General features: G+C 44.4%; 2 protein-coding genes across 2 annotated transcripts in view; both read right to left on the reverse strand.

Moving 5' to 3' along the window:
* The window catches only part of LOC129181034 (metabotropic glutamate receptor 8-like), a 90,828-nt gene that overhangs the window by 39,977 nt on the left and 31,152 nt on the right, over positions 1-19,699 (reverse strand). The gene's annotated exons all lie outside the window — the stretch shown is intronic.
* LOC129181035 (uncharacterized) lies at positions 77-7,777 on the reverse strand. Its single transcript, XM_054775654.1, has 2 exons — positions 7,194-7,777; positions 77-7,078 (listed from the first exon to the last, which is right to left on the reverse strand). The coding sequence occupies exon 2, from the start codon at positions 6,961-6,963 to the stop codon at positions 4,198-4,200; it is 2,766 nt and encodes a 921-aa protein (XP_054631629.1). The 5' UTR covers positions 6,964-7,078; positions 7,194-7,777; the 3' UTR covers positions 77-4,197.

Here is a 19,699-nt window from a genome sequence, read left to right on the forward strand (position 1 = left end):
TTTGTTTTACAAAGTGGTCGACACATTTTAGGAATTCTGGGCTAAATCATATTAGCCCCCCCCCCCCCCCCCCCAGGCTGCTCTTGCAATTGGGGCCAACTTGAAAAGTGATTCTTCTCTCAAAAGTGGAGCCATCAAGGGCAGTAGATGATAGGCGTTTATCACCTTCGGTGCCCAAAAACACATATTACTGTGACGATGTCCTTAGAAATCAGTTCTGTAATATCTGGGCGACCTTTACATGACGGAAATCTTGGTGAAAGTTCTTGGACAGTTTGGGTGTCATTTAAAGCACCGTTATTGAAGCAGTGAAGCAAAAGCGACGTCCATATGTCTTCAGGCTGGGCTTCTGCTCCGGCGTCTGTCTGGGAGACAAACAGATGGGACCATGGAGAGGATTTAAGAGGCGAGGACGTCGACTATGTCCAAGAAAAGCCCCACAGAAGACATTTGAGCCAATGTTGCACAAATACCTGATCGGGGTATTTTTGCGGGGAAACATTTGGGAAAAAGTTATTTCGACCGTCCATATAGTGGAAGACAAATGTATCTTCCTGTCAGGAAAAGCAATTTTTTCACATGGAAAGGAACTGAATGGCGACAATAAACGCTGGATGTCCAGGTGGGGATGAGAAGAAGAACGGGACGAGAGAGACAAAGACGAGTAAAAGACGTGGAACTAACGGAGATTTTTCTGCTGAAGGCGTACAAATACAGAAAAGAGCAACGCCATAAAAAAAATAAACACAGAAGGTCCTCGGTCTCCGTACAAGTTCTCTTCCTACGCTGGTGACCTAAGCTAAGTTTTGGTGCAAGTGGAAACTCATACCTAAAAGATAACTAAATAAGTCCCTCTGTACACAGAACACATGAAGAGCATATAAAACACAGTCAAACAAATATTAAATCGAATAAAAATGGTACGCTGGAAGGGGCTTTGCAAGGGAGGGAGAGTGTCAATAATGAGAGCACTACAGTGCTTAGTTATTACTGTCCATTTCATAGGAGCACATCCTTTCACTTGTTCAAAGATATCATCTTTACCCTTCATGGTGGTTGCAGCAGCTGAGCGGCCTGGACCAAGCATGCAACTTTTGGGGCTTTTGGGAACCCCAAGAGGGGGTAATTATATTGTAGAATAAATCTTTCTGGAAACTCAAACGGCATCAAATAAGATGTCAACTAGACCCGAGGTTCTTTAACAGTTGCTCTTTCACAACATGTTTTGCTAAATTCCTTAAAAGAAAAGTGCACTTTTTGGGGAATTTTGCCCATCATCCACAAACCTTATGAAGGCACGCCTTTCTCTTTTCTGTGCATGCTACAGATACAAAAACAGCAAAAAAGAGTCAGCTAATTAATGGGACACACCTATTCCGCCTCAGAAGCCCACTATTAAAACCTCCAACCTCCAACAAGTTTTATGGTTTTATATCCATGCTGCGAGCATGTAGTAACATGCACATAACATCTAATACTTACAGTATATTTTGCCGTATTTTGGTCATGTGAAACATTAGTAGAGCTTTGTTCGTGGGCGCAGAACAACATAGAATGGAGACAGCAACATAGAATGGAGCGTTTGTTTTTTTACCTTGGAAAAGCTAACAAGCATGGCAGCAGTGGAGGCAGCTCCAACATGTAGCGCTGCCTTTCGCCAGTGGCCCCAAGCATTGTGAACGAGTGTGCGGCGAAGTTAGTCACTAGCCGGCTAGTGGAGAGGTGTCACAAGTGGCGTAGTTCTTGGGCATAACAATGATAATAACAATAATAATAACAATGGGCCTCATTTCCGAACATCTTCTTAAAAGTCTTCTTAAGAAGTGTACTTAAGAAGGCGCGGGTTGGAAACTGCGCCACATTCACGACACGTTCTTAAGTAGGGATAATCGTTCGCACCGCTGTTCTTAGGTTGATGAATGCCAACTGCAATGCACGTGCATGTGAGGCCTAATTTGCATAGGTCACCGCCTATTATTTCCTATATAAGGTAACAAGTGTGCCGTGCGCAACAGGCAGCTGGAGGCGGAGATGGCAACGTGCAAGGGCAAGACTGAGGAGCAGCTGGACAACAAACAGAAGAAAAACTTCAATTGTACTGAAATAGAGATGCTTTTACAAGGAGTGAGCCAACACAAGACCACCTTATTTTCACGTGTATCCACCGGTCACCAGGCCATCCAAAAAGAGTCGGCATGGAGCACCATTGCAGGAAACATAAATGCCGTTTCCACGGAGAAACGTGCAACCGCAGAGGTTAAAAAGAAGTGGTTTGACTTAAAATAGACTAAAAAAAAAGATTGGACTGCACCGGAGGGATCTGGAGGAAACGGGAGGTGGGCCATCAATCAGAAACCAAACCATTTCGGAAACTCTAGAAAATATTTACACAATCATGATGGAAAAATAAAGTCAAAATACATAGTTTGTGTGTGACAATGTATTTTTTCTGTGGTTACATTTGATTAGACGCTGCCTAATTAATTCAGCAGCCCCGTGCTCTGGCTCAAGACGTGGCTGGGGGCGCATGTCGTTATCTGGGGGTGCTACGTGCACAATAGGCACACCACGTTTCATTGCGATGTTATGCAAGCAGGCCATTATGATCCTGCACACCTGCAACAACAGAGAATCAATGATTTATCCAGTTGACCAAATAAAACATATTTACAATGGAGAATTCCTGGATTAATGAGAGCCTTCACAAAGAATCAGAATGTTTGCCTCTTATTTTTTTGCCATTCCAAAGCATAATTAAACTAAAACCTAATATTAAATACTACAAAACCTACTGTACCTTTTCTTGTTTGTAGAGCAGCCTTCCACCTGCAGTGTCCAAACACATCCAGCGTCCCTTGAGTACACCGATGGTGCGCAGGAGCGTGTACGTTTGTGCTTTTGGTTGTACATTTGTTCTTGTGGGGTCTACGGATTATTCAATGGTGTCATGAGCCAAGGTGCCAGGGCATAGCCTCGATCACCTGTAAAATAAGTTAATGGCCACATAACAACATGCAAAAGGCAAGAAATTAACATTTTCCGCACCGATTAACCATCCGTCACATGCTGCGCCATGACTCAGGTGCATTCCAACGGAGGAATTTCGGAAAATGTAGGAGTCGTGTGTACCTCCAGGGAAACTTGCAACAACATTCAGAATCTTGTTGCGAATCTGAGATTATTTGGATATTAATTGAGTGATACCGTTTGCGATTGAGGTAGGGAAATGGATGAATGAATTGGGATTTGAATATATATTTATCCATGGAGTATATTTTAGTTTTTTTGATGATAAATAATTGTTGGGATATTTTATTTGCACTACTTTTTTTGGGATCAGGTTGCAAAATCCATCATGAGGGCGATTGCGCATTTAAAGTGCAAGCTTTGATTGTGCGTAAGAGTCCTCCTGAGCGTTCGTGGAATTTGTTCTTAGATCTAAGAACTGTGAGTTAAGAACATGTTTCGTGAATGCCAAAAATCTCCGTAAGAAGGCTTTAAGAACACATTTGTGCGTAAGAACGTTTCATGAATGAGGCCCAATGTCGCTGTAACTTTTGCAGGCTCTTTTTGAAAGTCTATAGGCGGGATAGGTTTGTCACATTCCATGTATGTCTCACATAAGGACTGTGGATGATGGATGGGCTTTTCCTTTAAAAGAAAGGTGTACTTTTTGGGGGAATTTTGCCCATCATCCAAAATCCTTATGTGAAACATGAACACATATTTCTTTCCTTTTACTGTGCGTTCTAAGGAGAGAAAATGAGCCAGCGAACAATGCACGTCATGGGGGGGTCTTATTTCGACTTCCTTCACCAACAGCTGCATACAAACAGCGACGACTCTTCCAGTGTCCGCTCTCACTGGGATGGCTGTCTCCCAGCACGAGACTTGTGCTCCGGTCCTCAGGTAAAAAATGTTGACCGCGAACAACCATCTTGTTGAGTCTTTGTAGCAAAATTTAGAGCGAGTGGTATCCACTCTTCCATCCGTCCCATTGCAGTGGCTTGAGGCGTCGTGTTACTCCGCCAAATAAACATAGATTTTTGTGTTAGCTGCTACAATAACAATATCAGTGTAGCTTGGTTAATACACAGGTCAGTTACAGAAATCAAGATTCAAGAGATTCAAGAGAGTTTTATTGTCATGTGCATGGTAAAACAGCAGTTATACTATGCAATGAAAATCTTATTCTGTTCATTCTCCCAAGAAAAGAAAGAAAACACAAGAAAGAATAAGAACATAAGAAACATAAACACATAAACATATATACCAATAAATTAAGCAACAAAACAGAAGAGACATTAATACAAATAAATAATACAAATAAATAAATAAAGTGCTATGAGTGTGTGCTTGTGTTGCGTGTGTGAGTGCTTCGTTGAGAAGCCTGATGGCCTGTGGGTAAAAGCTGTTTGCCAGCCTTGTGGTCCTGGACTTCAAACTCCTGTAGCGTCTGCCTGACGGTAGGAGTGTGAATAATGAGTGTTGTGGATGTGTGCTGTCCTTGATGAGGTTGTGTGTTCTTCGTAGGACTCTAGTTTTATAAATGTCTTGCAGTGAGGGGAGGGCTGCCCCAACAATGTTCTGTGAGGTCTTGATCACCCGCTGGAGTGCCTTCCTATCACGTGTTGTACAGTTACCGTACCAAACAGTGATGGAGGCGGTAAGGACACTTTCCATAGTGCATCTGTAGGAGCAACTCAGGATTATGGTGGACATGCCAAATTTCCTCAGTCTTCTCAGGAAGTACAGTCTCCTTTGGGACTTCTTCAGAATTTGTTGGGTGTTGTGAGACCAGGTGAGGTCCTCGCTGATGTGTGTGCCAAGGAACTTGAAGGTTTTCACCCTCTCCACCTCAGTCTCACCAATAAACAGGGGTCTATGCGGCTCCTTTTCCCTTGTTCTTGGGTCGATGATCATCTCTTTAGTCTTATCTGTATTGAGAAGGAGATTGTTATCACGACACCAAGCTATGAGGTCCGCCACCTCTCTTCTGTATGATGTTTCAACACCACCAGTGATCAGTCCGATGACTGTAGTTTCATCCGCAAATTTAATGATGCTGGTGTTGTTCTGGGAGGCCACGCAATCGTAGGTGAAGAGCGTGTAGAGGAGCGGACTCAGCACACACCCCTGTGGGGTCCCAGTGCTCACAATTCTTGAGCTGGATGTGCGATTGTGGACTCTGACTGACTGGGGCCTGCCTGTGAGAAAGTTAAACACCCAGTTACAGAGGGAGGGAGACAGGACAAGTGTGAGGAGCTTATTTGTGAGTTTGTGGGGGCTGACTGTATTAAAAGCAGAGCTATAGTCTATAAATAGCATTGTGACATATGTGTCCTGTCCCTGTAGGTGAGAAAGGGCTGTGTGGATGGCAGTGTTGACTGCATCATCCGTGGATCGGTTCTGGCGATATGCAAACTGTAGAGGGTCTACAGTTGCCGCCAGGATGCTCTTTTTGATGTGGGTCATGACTAATCTTTCAAAGCACTTCATAACAATAGGAGTGAGTGCTATAGGGCGATAGTCATTCAAGCAGGTCACGTTGCTCTTCTTGGGTACGGGCACTATGGTGGTGGACTTAAAGCAGGTCGGTACAGATGCTTGTGCAAGCGACAGGTTAAATATGTCAGCAAGCACATCAGCTAGCTCTGATGAGCAAACCCGAAGTGCACGTCCTGAGATGTTGTCTGTGCCTGCTGCTTTTCGTGGGTTTGTTTTGTTTAGAACCCTGCGCACATCAGCTGATGTCACCATGAGAGGTGAGTCCTGTGTGCTCCCCAAGTCCAGCCACCCTCTCTGCTCATCAGGAGTTTGGGAGTCAAAGCGGGCATAGAACTCGTTCAGCTCATCAGGAAGTGTGGTTTGGCTGGACGTGGGTACGCTACTCTGCTGTCGGTAGTCTGTGATGTGCTGGAGCCCCGCCCACATGCGCCGAGGGTCTGAGGTGGAATAGTAGCCCTCCAGCTTCTGTCTGTACTGGCTTTTGGCCTCTCGTATGGACCTCCTCAGGTCATATCTGGCCTTTTTGTAGTCATCAGCGGTGCCCATGACAAATGCAGTTGAACGAGCACGTAGCTTAGCCCTTACATCACAGTTCATCCACTGTTTTTGGTTAGGGTATTTTCTGTAATACTTGGTGGTGGTAACAGTCTCTATGCATGTGCTAATGTAGCCAGTAACAGCAGAAGCATATTCATCCAAATCAACAGTACAATCTTCCCTCCCCGCTGCAGTTTTAAACACATCCCAGTTTGTGCAGCCAAAGCAGTCCTGAAGTACTTGATCAGTTTCTTCATTACACACTTTAACTGCTGTACTTACAGGGGGAGCTTGTTTAAGAAGTTGTCTGTATGTTGGATAAAGGAATATAGAGATGTGGTCGGCCTTTCCAAAGTGGGGTCTTGGAACAGCCTTCAAAGCACCTTTCATGTTGCTGTAGACTTGGTCCAGGATGTTATTTTCCCTTGTGGGAAAGCTCACATGCTGGTAATATTTGGGGAGGACAGTCCTGAGGTTACAGTGGTTGAAATCGCCAGATATAATGAATACAGTGTCTGGGTGTTTGGTCTCGTGTTTATCAATGATGTCATGCAGGAGGCCTAGTGCGTTAGCGGTGTTAGCTTGTGGTGGGATGTAAACAGCAGTTAAATACACAGCGCTAAACTCACGAGGCAAATAAAAAGGTCTGCATTTCACCATCAGCAGCTCAATGTCCTGCGAGCAGTGCTTTTCCATCGTCTGTACGTCTGTGCACCACCGTTTGTTTACGTAAACACAGACGCCGCCACCTCTGTGTTTACCAGATGCTAAAGTCCGATCTCCCCGGTAAGCAGCAAATGATTCCAACTGGATCGCCGAGTCCGGGATATCCTCCGTCAGCCAGGTTTCTGTGAAAGTGAGGACACAGCATTCCCTGATCTCACTTTGAGCTGTAATCCTTGCTCGTAGTTCGTCCATCTTGAAATGGAACTGGTGGTGCTTTTTTGAGGGTTGTTTGTTAGGGCTTCAGCATCAAAATAGGTACCGCCCATGACGTGCATTGTTAGCTGGCTCATACTAGTTTTCTGTTGTTCTAAAGCACAGAAAAGGAAAAGAAATACGTGTTCGTTTCACATAAGGATTATGAATGATGGGCAAAATTCCAAAATAAATGCAGTTTTCCTTTAAGTCTGGCGTGCACCCCTTACATAAGCGTGGGGTCTGCCAAAAGCCCCATTCCCTCGAGGAGTAGCTTCTGCCAATGCCATGTCGTTAACACGAAGCCCACCTGTAATTGAACGTAACCTGAAAAGATACAAAAAACAATCTCTTGGAGATCATTCATCAAAGCATCCTGCTGCCTGATTTAACCTCTTTTCCTTTCACTTCAACTCTCTAGAGCAGGGGTGCTCACACTTTTTTATCCTGCGAGCTACTTTTAAAATGACCAAGTCCCAAAGATCTACCTATTACTATATATATAGAAAGTGTAGCTACATATTTACAATAATAATTTTTTAAAAAGTAGGTATTTAGGGGTCTAGTGGTTAGCACGTTGGCCACACAGTCACAGTCTGGAGATCGGGAAGACCTGGGTACGATTCTCCCTTGGGCATTTCTGTGTGGAGTTTGCATGTTCTCCCCGTGTGCGTGTGGGTTTTCTCCGGGTACTCCGGTTTCCTCCCACATCCCAAAAACATGCAAGTGAGGTTAATTGGCGACTCTAAAAATTGTCCATGGGTATGACTGTGAGTGTGAATGATTGTTTGTCTATATGTGCCCTGCCATTGGCTGGCGACTAGTCCAGGGTGTACCCCGCCTCTCGCCCGAAGTCAGCTGAGATGGGCTCCAGCATACCCCCGCGACCCTAGTGAGGAGAAGTGGCACAGAAAATGGATGGAGTAGACATCTATGTAGGTTAGACATGTATATCAGGAGTGCATGCACTTTCTCAGCATGCAAGTCCAAGTCCAAATGATCTACCTCTTTCTATATAACATATACAAAATGTAAGCAGTAAACTGTGAAATTCTATTGTACATATTCATGATTAGTATTTCACATTCACATGTTCAAAGTTTCCAGGTCATCAAAATAGTTGCTATCATAATTCACTTCAATATGGAAATAAAGATCATTCCACATAAGTCCTAAATAGTTGTGTACTAGTGAGTGAGTACTGCTAATATGTCAGTCACATTAGCTATGTAAAGTTCATTAGGACACACACTTCATGTATTACATCCAGTTAGCATTTGCTAGCAAACATTAGCATATACAAGAATGTAAAATGATGATGCAAAAGACAATGCAGCCCAAGTCAAGGCAACATATTGAAAAGGTTTCACCAATGGGCACATTTTTAATGTCATCATGAAATAATAGTTTAAGAAGCCAACGTGTAGTAAACACTGATTTCTGTAGTAGAGTTCATGACGGCAAGCAAAGCCAGTCAACAATACACTTTTTTTCTACGTAGCTAGCCGCTACAAGTGAACAGATAGCTTTTGTTATAGATATAGACATCTTAGAGCAGAGTTAGTTCATCCATCATTACAATAATAAAGATGAAAGTTGCATCTTCGTGTGTCGCTTGAAATGCTGCGGGGCAGCAAGCGCGGATCAGGAAGGGAACTGATGTCATATGACAACTATCTACGCCATCGACCCAAACTACCTTGACAATCTACCGGTAGCTTGCGATCGACGTAATGTACACCCCTGCTCCAGAGGATGCTCCTCCTTATTCAGGACGTTGCAGATGTCACAAGAGAACGTAATGTTCCCCACGCTCACAGCAGGCCCCTGAACACATCCTTAAAATCATTTACTGTAGTTCTGCAGTTTTGTTTCAGTATGACGCCGGGACTACCTTGTAGTACATTAGATTAGCAAAGTTAGTATGTTACCTTATAGCAGCCATGTCCATAGGCTAACACCATGTGGTGAGAAATTACTTGAACAACGACAATGTGGGCGAATTTCTTATAATTTAATTAACCTAACCTAACCCCAAACCCGGGGCCACATGATTGCCTAGTGGTTAGCATGTTGGCCACACAGACAGGAGATTGGGAAGATCTGTGTTTGAATTCTCCCTGTGTATGCGTAGGTTTTCTCTGGGTACTCCAGCGTCCTCCCACATCCCAAAAACATGCATGTTAAGTTAACTGGCAACTAAACTGTCCAAAAGTATGAATGTGAGTGTGAATGGTTGATTGTCTATATGTGCCCTGCCATTGGCTGCCTGCCAGTCCGGGGTGTACCCTGCCTCTCGCCGAGGGTCGGCTGGGATGGGCTCCAGCATAAACCCGCGACCCTAGTGAGGACAAGCAGCGTAAAAAATGCATGGATGGAACCCCTAACCATACTCGGCAGGAGCTGGTGGATGTTATACACCGTGCACTCCTCCACCTTCCTTCCTTCATTCCTTCCGTGTGACGATGCTCAATTGGGTTGACCTTCACATTCATCTTCCTCAGCAAGGCACTTGTCATCTTGGAGGTGTTGGGACACCTTGTGTTGAGAAACTGCCATCTACTTTACAATGCAGACAAGCATTTGTTATCAGAAGAGTCCACAGAGGTATTCCAATCTTTGATTCATTTTCTCCTCGTGTTTGACAGAGGTAAAAAGAAACAGGGCTGGTTATGAAACAGGGCTGTTTGTGTAGAATTTAAATTTCTTAGTAAAAATGGACGTGATCTTGCGTAAGGCCGCTAGAACCCTGCTGGACAACCCCCCCAAGCAGGTAGCAGTACTTGGATGTGTGTTGAGATCAAATGGATTCCCACTGACATCCTCTGAAGAGCAGGAATCGTCCTGGATCTGAGAAGTCTCCGGAATAAGGGAGTCGGTCTGGGACGGTGGCAACGGTTCACTGACATCCTCGGTGGACTGTTTGTCAAAGCGGTTCTCTGACTGGGAACTCAAGAAATGAAAAAAAGGATGTAGGAGAACCGTCTGGGAGTTGACCCGCAGATCAGGATCTAGGTCCAGCATCTTCTTGACGAGGAGCACAAAGAGGTGCTCAGTGCGCTGAGGTCCCATGACGTCCTCTATGACCAGCTGCAGCTCGTCCAGGGAGGAGAGCATGAGAGGGCGCATGTTTTTGGGCTGGCATCCTGTCTCCTTGGCAAACTGCTCGGGCGACTTTAGTTTCCACCGGTGCACGCCGGTGTACTCTTTGAGGAAGTAGTGGCCTACCTCCTTTCCACGGTCCAGCACGTTATCTGCTGGCTGTCCCTGAGTGTTGGCGACAAAGTTCAAGATGTCGTACTCGCTTCTGCCGGGATATAGAGGCTGTCCTGTGGCCAACTCCACGGCAACCAGGCCCAGTGACCACACGTCCACCGTCTCATTGAAGGGAACCCCCAGGATGACTTCAGGCGCTCTGTACCACAAAGTCTGAACGCAATCTCCAGGAACAATCTCCGACACGTTCTTAGCCAGGCCAAAGTCGGCCAGTTTGACCCTCAGCGGCTGCTGCCGGCGGTCCACCACCATGATGTTCTCGGGTTTGATGTCGCCATGAACTAGTCCTATGCTACTCATGTGGGAGAGCGCTATGGCCAACTGGTGTACCACAGGCCCCAGCTGCTGAATGGGCAGTGCACACTGACGCTGCATGAACTCTCGCAGGTTCTGGTCAAGAAGTTCAAAGTTCAGGCAAATGTTCTCCTTGTGGAAGAAGAAGCCGTCCCACCTGACAATGTTGCACTTGTCAGGATCCAGACGCCACAGCTTCTTCAGGATGGATATCTCCTCCTTGGCGTCGTTCACAGAGTTCTGGTAGTTCTTGAAGACTTTAATGGCCACCATGGTGTTGGTCTCCGTGTTGCGGCACTTGACCACCACGCCAAAGGTTCCCTCGCCGAGGATGTCCTCCACTGTGTGACACCCTCCCAGCGTGACCCCCTTGTACATCTTTAAGTCGTCTGCATGGACAACATCGGAACAAAGTGTCACTAGCGGGAACCTGAACAAAGTTCTACTACTCCTGCTCCTCGATTTAAGGACAGTGGACAGGCAAACAAGGACAAGATCGCGGGTACAAGTGGACAAAATGAGTTTTCTCCGGCTCTCCCCTACAGATAAGGTGAGAAGCACTGTCACCGAGAGAAACCCGGAGTAGAACTGCTGCTCCTCCGCATTGAGAGGAACCATATGAGGTGGCTCGGGCATTTGGTCAGGATGCCTCCCGGACGCCTCCCTGGGGAGGTGTTCAGGAAACGTCCGACCGGTAGGAAGCCTCGGGGAAGACCCAGGACACGTTGGAGAGACTGAGAGTCTCTCAACTGGCCTGAAAACGCCTCGGCATCCGCCGGGAGGAGTTGGACCAAGTAGCCGGGAAGAGGGAAGTCTGGGCTTCCCAGCTTAGGCTGCTGCCCCCCGCAGGTATTGTTGTTATGATGCGATCTTGACTATCCACAGTTTTTTCTATTGACCAGTCGTGCTAATTGATTGACTGATTATTCATTCTGCTACCTACCAGTCTGGTTCATTTTTGGCTGGCTGATGGCCACCGTGTGTGCAGAGCCAACAGTGGCAGCAGTTCGGGTTGGAGGTCCGATGTGATGCGCATCTCTGATATTGACTTGTATCGTTGCATTGTTGTTGTTGTTGTTATTGTGTGTTCTTGATGTGCTGCTCTCACTCGTGTCACCCGGAAAAGTGACGACTTTGCCTTCTCTGTGACATCACATTCCAAAGGGGAATGTTTAGCATCAAAGAGTGAGGAAGTGCTAACACATGCTAATGCATGCTAATGACGTCACTAGGGTTGGACTGATAAGAGTTTATACGACTGTACTTGTAGGAGGTTTCACATTCGGAAAGTCTCATCTCTCGTTCTGTGTCAACACCGCCTGATGAATCATGAATCCAATCGACCCATGTTTGTGACCTAGCATGCTAGTTGTTAGCACATCCCCTGTGACATCATAAGGGGAATGTTTACAGTCAATGTGTGTATAATTTTTGACTCATTCAACAAGTCTTTTTTTTACATATTTTGACCCATAACGGAAGCTAGCACGATAGCTTTTAGCATGTTAGCAAGTTTTTTTTGGAGAGAATAGATGGCATTAAAGCATGTTTTATGGTTAATTACAAACAAGTAAGGGTTTAATGGTACAAGTATTGGGAATCAGGAAAGAACATTTCACATTAAGTGAGGGACAGCAAGTGTTTATGGTGTGTACTCGATAAACAAATACAGTGCTGCGCAGCCTCTGGTTAGCGATGGTGCCAAATTCCATGTTCCATGGTATGGAACACTTGGCCTTCCCAGTGAAATACGTAAAGGAACAAAGACAAAGACCCCTAGTAACAAATGTGAATAGTCATTTTTAACTCATCGAACCATTTCTGTAGCTTTTAGCATGGTCAGCAAAGGTGCTCTGATCAATCGGCCACTGATCAGCATCGACCAATTTCCGTGAAAAAGCACGGTAGGTCATATGCCTATGGCAACCATCTCTCGCCCACTTTCCCTTCACAAAGGCAAAACAAGCACGTCTGCCGTGTGGGACTTGCGGTTGTTGTGGGAGTGATACAAGTTTTGCACCCTGCAAAACATTCCACGAAAAATATCTCACCGGGGTGGCGCTTTAAAAAGCTTTAGTTTGCTGCGGCATTTGGGGGGCAGCCACTTGACCATCACAAATTGTACCGTGTACTGGGCAGTTTGCATATCTGCCTTGTTCTGCACCTCTTTCCTGTAGGGACATCAGGCGCCTGACAAGCCTGCAGTGCCACCATTTGCGCTACATCATGCATATTAAGTGGCAAGACAAAGTCCCCAGTACTGAAATTCTTCCAGCTGAACCTCCTCATACACTCCTGATCGAAATCTTAGGACCAGTTGAAAAATTGCTAGAATTAGCATTTTGCACATTTGGATCTTAATGAGGTTTTAAGTAGAGCTACAATATGCAAAAGCAAGAAGGGGGAGTGAGACAAAAAACATTTTTAAAAAGTCATTGATTAACTGTTTATCAGCTGATCAAAAGTTTAAGACCATCGTTCAAGTTTAAGACCATCGCCACAAAAAAACTCTACAAACCAGAACAAAAAATGTTCTCAGTAGGACTCAGTAATGAGTAGCTCCACCGTTCTTGTTCATCACTTCCAAAATGGCTTTGGGCATGCTTGATGCCAGTGTTTCCAGGAGGCTAGTGGGGAAAATTACTCCAAGTGGTGAAGATGGCTTCACCAAGGGCATCAACTGTCTGGAACTGATGGCCATTTTGATAAACTTCCTTTGCCATACATCCCAAATGTTCTCTATGGGATTTAAATGAGGGGAACATGCAGGATGGTCCAAAGGAGTGATGTTCTTCTCCCTGAAGAAGTCCTTGGTCAAGCCAGCATTGTGACCTGCAACGTTGTCCTGTTGAAGAACCCAGCTGGTACCACACAGACGAGAGCCCTCGGTCATGAGGGACGCCCGCCGCAACATCTGCACGTAAGCACCGCCTTTTGACGACCCCGAACCACCTGAACCTCCGGTGTTCCACTGAATGAAAAAGAACCCCAGACCATGATGGACCCCCCTCCACTGTGCCGGGTAGAAAACATCTCAGGTGGGATCTCCTTGTCATGCCAGTAACGTTGGAAGCCATCTGGACCGTCAAGGTTACATTTTTTCTCATCAGAGAATAAAACTTTTTTCCACCTTTCAATGTCCCATGTTTGATGCTCCCTGGCAAAGTCTACACGGGCAATTTTGAAAGAGACGAGGTCTTTGAATTCCTTTTTTGTTTTTTTAAAGCCTTTTCCTGCAGATTGCGTCTGATGGTTATTGCGCTGCAGTCGGCACCAGTGAGGGCCTTCATGTGGGTGGAAGTCCACCCTGTGTCTTGATCTTTCAAAAAATTTAGAATGAGTGATTTCCTGCTCCCAACCTCAGCAGCCATGGCACGCTGCGAGAGGCCTTGCTTATGCAGCTCCACAATCCCACCACGTTGAAAAAGAGAAAGCTTCTTAGCTTTACCGTCAGGAGGGCATGACAGTGGGAATGCCTGACAGAAAATGACAATTTTGAGCAGATTTTGGCTGTGGCCTAAACTTTTGATCAGGGGATAAACAACCTATTTCAGTTTTTTTTTTTGTTTAAATTACAAGCTCCAAATGTTTTTTGTCTCACTCCCCCTTCTTGTTTTTGCATATTGTCGCTCTACTTAAAACCTCATTAAGATCCAAATGTGCAAAATGCAAATTCTAGCAATTTTTCAACTAGTCATAAGATTTTGATCAGCAGTGTATGTCTTAGTCCAATACGACAGATTGTCTATATGTGAGGACTAAGGCAGACAGCCGGAAAAGTGGTTGGATTCGTCGATGGGATGGCTGGCCGTCGACGGGCGGGTTTGCCGACTGCCTGGGGGTCCTGCTGGAGAGCTATGAAGGTGATCTCGCCTCCAAAGTCTTTAAAGAAGGGGCCTGATCCTCTTAAGTTTCACCAGTGATTTTGAAAAAGTAAGTCAAACATGTTTTTGTCAAAATTTGACGGTTCGCCTTTCATCACCAACGTGAGCCCCGCCTGCGACCACATGAGGCGCCTGCAAGCCTGCTTTTCAGTCAGGTGTTGAGTTCATAACGTGAGAACACGAGATGAAATGCACTCTGAAATAAACATAAGAAGACCAGAATTTTGTTCCTGATCGGAGCATCCCGGGTTAGCACACAAGCAAGCGCTGCAAAGGCAGCCCCGCCACATTCTTTTAAAGGACAAATGATAGCAGAAAACGGGACTGGATCAACTTTTATCTTTGCTTTGATTAAAGGAGATATAAACGATAGAAGTCGGCTGCGAAGTGGCGGTGACTCGTGGGAGCGTGCGGTAGGTCAAGGCTCTCTGACAAAATCCCCACAGCTGATGACACTTGAAGGCTTCAAAGGCAAACGCACAAGAAAATATTCATATATCATCTATCATGAACAGGATTAACACACTGAGGAAACTCTTTCAAGATGTTGCTATTTCTCACACACGCACTGTCAGCCACTCGAATGGGAAAGTTCCAGAAAAACAGATTTACTGTGATGTTATGTAAATGACACTCGCCACAAGCTGCAAAGGAGGAACAAGCTCGCATTTTCTTCACTGTTCACTTCCTGGTGTGTACCAATACTTTTGTCCATGTAGGTGTGAGCGCATTCGGTGTATAAATAGTGGCCTAGCTCCGCCCCCTGCTGGTCCCGCTATCTGAAAGCTCAGGAGGACGTCACAGCACGCAAGCCTCAAGAAGACCTGCAGCCGTCGTCATGGAGACCAGCTCAGCGTTGGGGGCACCAGCATCCATGTACGTAGGTAGGTATGTGGCGTCCATTACCTTAGCACCAGGTCTCCATGGACGCCTGGTCACACATGAGGAACATCTGGCAGAGCAGTTACCTTCTCATCTTCTTGTTTACTGCCAACCCTCAAGAATTCAATGCAAGTCGTAGATCTCATTTGCGGCTGAGGTGAACGTCTCAGCCCTACATCTCCTCCCTCAATCCGCCAGTCCAACGTCTCATGCTACAATCTGACAGCCATTCTCATACGGTAGTTTCCCGTCTCATTTTGCAGTACATCTCGTTCCGCAGTGCCGCATCTCATCCAGTCCAACTGCATCTCATCACGCAGTCTTACGTCTCGTAGACCGCATGATGCACTTCTACATCTCATCATGTAGTCTTACGTCTCATCAGACGACCCATCTCATCCTGCAGTCCTGATATCAGATGGTTGGAAATCTCATCGGGCAAATTGTACGTCTCATCATCTCATCGCTGTCATGATATTTGTGGCAAATTTTGTATGACAAAAATCATCCTACAAGTCATCTCATTTTGTAGTCTTACATCTCATTCTACGGCCTCGTTTCTCATTGCTGTCTTAGTCTGCAGCCCTCCTTTAACTGATGAGGTCAAACTGAATCTCATCCCACATGCCTACATCTCATCCAACATCTCATTTTGCAGTCTTACGTCCCATTCTACGGTCTCGTGGGCCAAAAATCTCATCCTACAAGTCATTTATTAGCTGCTGAGGTCTCATGACACAGCGCTAGCTGTCATCTCGTTACAATTTTGTCATCTCATGCATATGGAACCCTGCAGTCCTTCTGCTCTGAGTCTCAGTTCTGCGTCTCATCCTGTCATCTGATGTCATCTTGTAGTCCTAGACAAGATGACACATCTCACAGACCTCAATACCCTAGCTTGTGTTTCGTCACTCAGTCCTGCATCATTTTCGTCATCTCATCTAATACTGCATTCCCACAGTTCTCGATCTCATCACACATTCCTACTTCTCACCCCACAGTCCAACATCTCATCCTGCAATCTGATGTCTCATCAGACACTCCATCTCATCCTAGAGTTTTCACATTTCATTTTTTTTAAGCGTCGTTCTGTGGTCCAATTTCTCATTTCAGTCTCACTGCAGTCATCTTTTGCTGCTGAGGTCAAAGTCATTCTTATCCCACGTTCCTACATCCCATCCAACATCCTACATCTCATTTTCCAGGTTTGGATCTCATTCCATGGTCTCGTTTATCATATCTGCAGTCCTTTTTCAGCTACTGAGGTCAAACATCTCATCCTACGGTCATACATCTCATTTTATGTTCTTACATGTCATTCTATGGTCCTATTTCTCATGACAATCTCACTCTGCTGTTATTTATTAGCTGTTGAGGTCCAACTCAATCTCATCCCACATTACTACATCCGACATCTCATCTTGTAGTCTTACATCTCATTCTACGGTCTCGTTTCTCATTAATACTCTCATGCTCCAGTGATCTATCAGGTTTTTATGTCGACTAACAAAGAAGAAACGAGTCGTCGATGGTAAAACGACATGTATAGATGACAGAGAACCGAAAACAAATGAGAATCTGTCAGTCGAGATTTTCTCATCAGTCTGCACAATCAGTCAGCCGCCATGTCGGACGCGATGGCTGAGGAACAAACTTGCGGCAGCTTCGAGGCCGAGAGCAGACGTCGTTAACGAGCACACGCTAATCGCCATCAGCGCTAATCAATAGCGGCTCCCTAATCATGGCGAGCTCAGCCTACTGGCGTCATGCTGCGTCATTAGCCTGCAGCCTTGTTGACAGTCGTACACACACACACACACACACACACACACACACACGTGCAGAACGCTAATCTAGCAGTTTGCATGTATCACAGGGTTAGCGTGCACACATGAAGGCTCTCGGCTACCAGGTACTATTTAGGAAAACAACAGGCGGGCTAGCAGCGGGCTAGCAGCTAGCTAGCGTGACAGGTGCACTGCGGAGAAAAGCATTTGTATTTATTTTGCATCATTAATGAACTCAGCATGTTTCTGACTTTTTATAAAACACACTTCAAACTGCAGCTGCCACGAGGTTCACAAAGCAAATAACTGGCAGGGTCTCAAATTAAATGCATCGGCGCGGTCAGCTGTGGCTGTAGGCAACCTCCTATCCAATCCTATCCAATACTGCAAACGTCCCAGCGGTTAAACCTTGTAACGTCCCCCCAAAATAACAAGTATTTCAAAGCAAAAATGAGTATTGCACCTTTTTTTATGACTGAATCACATACATCAGTACATATCATAGCAATCTCCAACCCACAAATGGCCTTCGTTTGCACAGAAATGACGTACCGACTTACCGAGGCGGTTCTTTTATCAGCCCGCAGCACATGCTAAAAATATACTTTAACAAGCACCACCACCAACAACAGCAAAAATGGAAAATTCATTTTTCACAAATAAAGTCAAAGTTGGAGGAGAAAAAAGTTGCAATCTAACAAGAAAAAGCTGTCATTTTACGAGAATAACATTGGACGATTACGAGGAAACATAATGTCGTTTTAGTAGCATAAAGTTGAAATATTAAAGAAAGACGTTTTTCTAAAGTCAGAATATTGTAAGAAACAGACAAAACAACAAATAAAGTTGCAATTTTTGGAAAATTGGGTTACGGATAAAATGATAATGTTACAAGTATACAGTGATAATTACAAGAGGAAAATACATAAAAATTACATTGAAATAGTTGTCGAGGAAAAGGCTTCTTGAGACGTCATCTGTACTTCTGTGTAGAAGGTGTCGGACGTTTCGCTCCTCATCCGAAGAGCTTCGTCAGCAAACTAATAAGTGCTGGTAGCTTAGGCCTTAAATACAGTAAGAGTGGGCGGAATTGGTGTGCCAACACCCTCCTCCTATTGGTTCGTTACACTAAGCCTGGGCGGAGCAGTGGTATAATCCTATCCTGTTATTCACACCTACGATAAAAGGGAAGTGTCGCTCCCTGAAATGCAAAGAGCACTACATTGGGGAAACTAAGCAAATGCTCCAAAAAAGGCTTTATCAACATCGCAGGGACAATGCTAGTGGTCCTCAATCAGCAGTACATCTACACCTGAAAGCTACCAATCACTCTTTTCAGGACAGCGAGGTAAAGATTTTGGCCAAAGAAAACAGATGGTTTGAAAGAGGAGTAAAGGAAGCTATTTTTGTCAAACAACAGAACCCATCATTGAATCGGAATGGTGGTTTGAGGTTCAATTTGGACCCTGTGTTCAGCAGGTTACTGAGACCAAAACCCACAGCTCTTAGTCTTGCAAATGAGGTGAAGGCAGGGCCGAGCCAGAACAATAGATGCTAACAAGCCAGTATCAGAGTCGTTCATACCCAATTCAGGGAGCGACACTTCCCTTTTATCGTAGGTGTGAATAACAGGATAGGATTATACCACTGCTCCGCCCAGGCTTAGTGTAACGAACCAATAGGAGGAGGGTGTTGGCACACCAATTCCGCCCACTCTTACTGTATTTAAGGCCTAAGCTACCAGCACTTATTAGTTTGCTGACGAAGCTCTTCGGATGAGGAGCGAAACGTCCGACACCTTCTACACAGAAGTACAGATGACGTCTCAAGAAGCCTTTTCCTCGATGGACAACTCCTGTACGACTGAGAGCCTACACAGACGCATTGAAATAGTTGGAAAATGTAAAAAACAACAATAGGAATTTAAAAAAAACAGCTGTAATTTATTAAAAATAGTAAGAGAAAAATGTTATATTTCAATGGAAAAAAGGCACAATTTCACAAGAATAAACCTGTAATATTTTAAGGAAAAATAATTTATTATCACAGAGCGAAAATATTAAAGAAAAAACATGCTATTTATTTTTTATTTTAATATTATGAGAAACCAAGAAAAACTAAGTAAAGTTGTCATTTTTGGAAAAGGAAAAAGTTATGATATTAGGAGAATAAAGTCAAAATATTCTGGTCGTAAAGTCATAATTTTCAGAAAAAAAATTAAAGAAGAAAATTTAAATATTTTGAAAATTCAAAAAATACCTGTTGAGAATAAAGTCAAAATATGAAGAAAAACATTTACAACAATTAAGTTGAGATAGTTGGAAAACATTAAAACAACAAAAAAAACAATAGGAATAAAAAAAAACAGCTGTAATTTTAGGAGAATAAAATAAAAAATACTACGAGAAAAATGTTATATTTTCATGGAAAAAAGTTACAATTTTACGAGAATAAACTTGCCATATTTTGAGGAAAAATAATGTCATTTTAATATCACAGAGCGGAAATATTAAAGAAAAAACCTGTTATTTATTTTTTATTTTTAAGAAGAAAGTTGAAATATTAAAAAAAAAAAACATTTTAAAAACCTGCCAAGAATAAAGTCAAAATATT

Source organism: Dunckerocampus dactyliophorus, chromosome 5 (genome assembly GCF_027744805.1).
Source record: "Dunckerocampus dactyliophorus isolate RoL2022-P2 chromosome 5, RoL_Ddac_1.1, whole genome shotgun sequence".
In the NCBI taxonomy this organism is placed as follows: domain Eukaryota; kingdom Metazoa; phylum Chordata; class Actinopteri; order Syngnathiformes; family Syngnathidae; genus Dunckerocampus; species Dunckerocampus dactyliophorus.

Bases quoted from the DNA above. Each gene is read 5' to 3' on its own strand.
- LOC129181035 (XM_054775654.1), bottom strand. From the start codon at position 6,963: ATGGACGAACTACGAGCAAGGATTACAGCTCAAAGTGAGATCAGGGAA.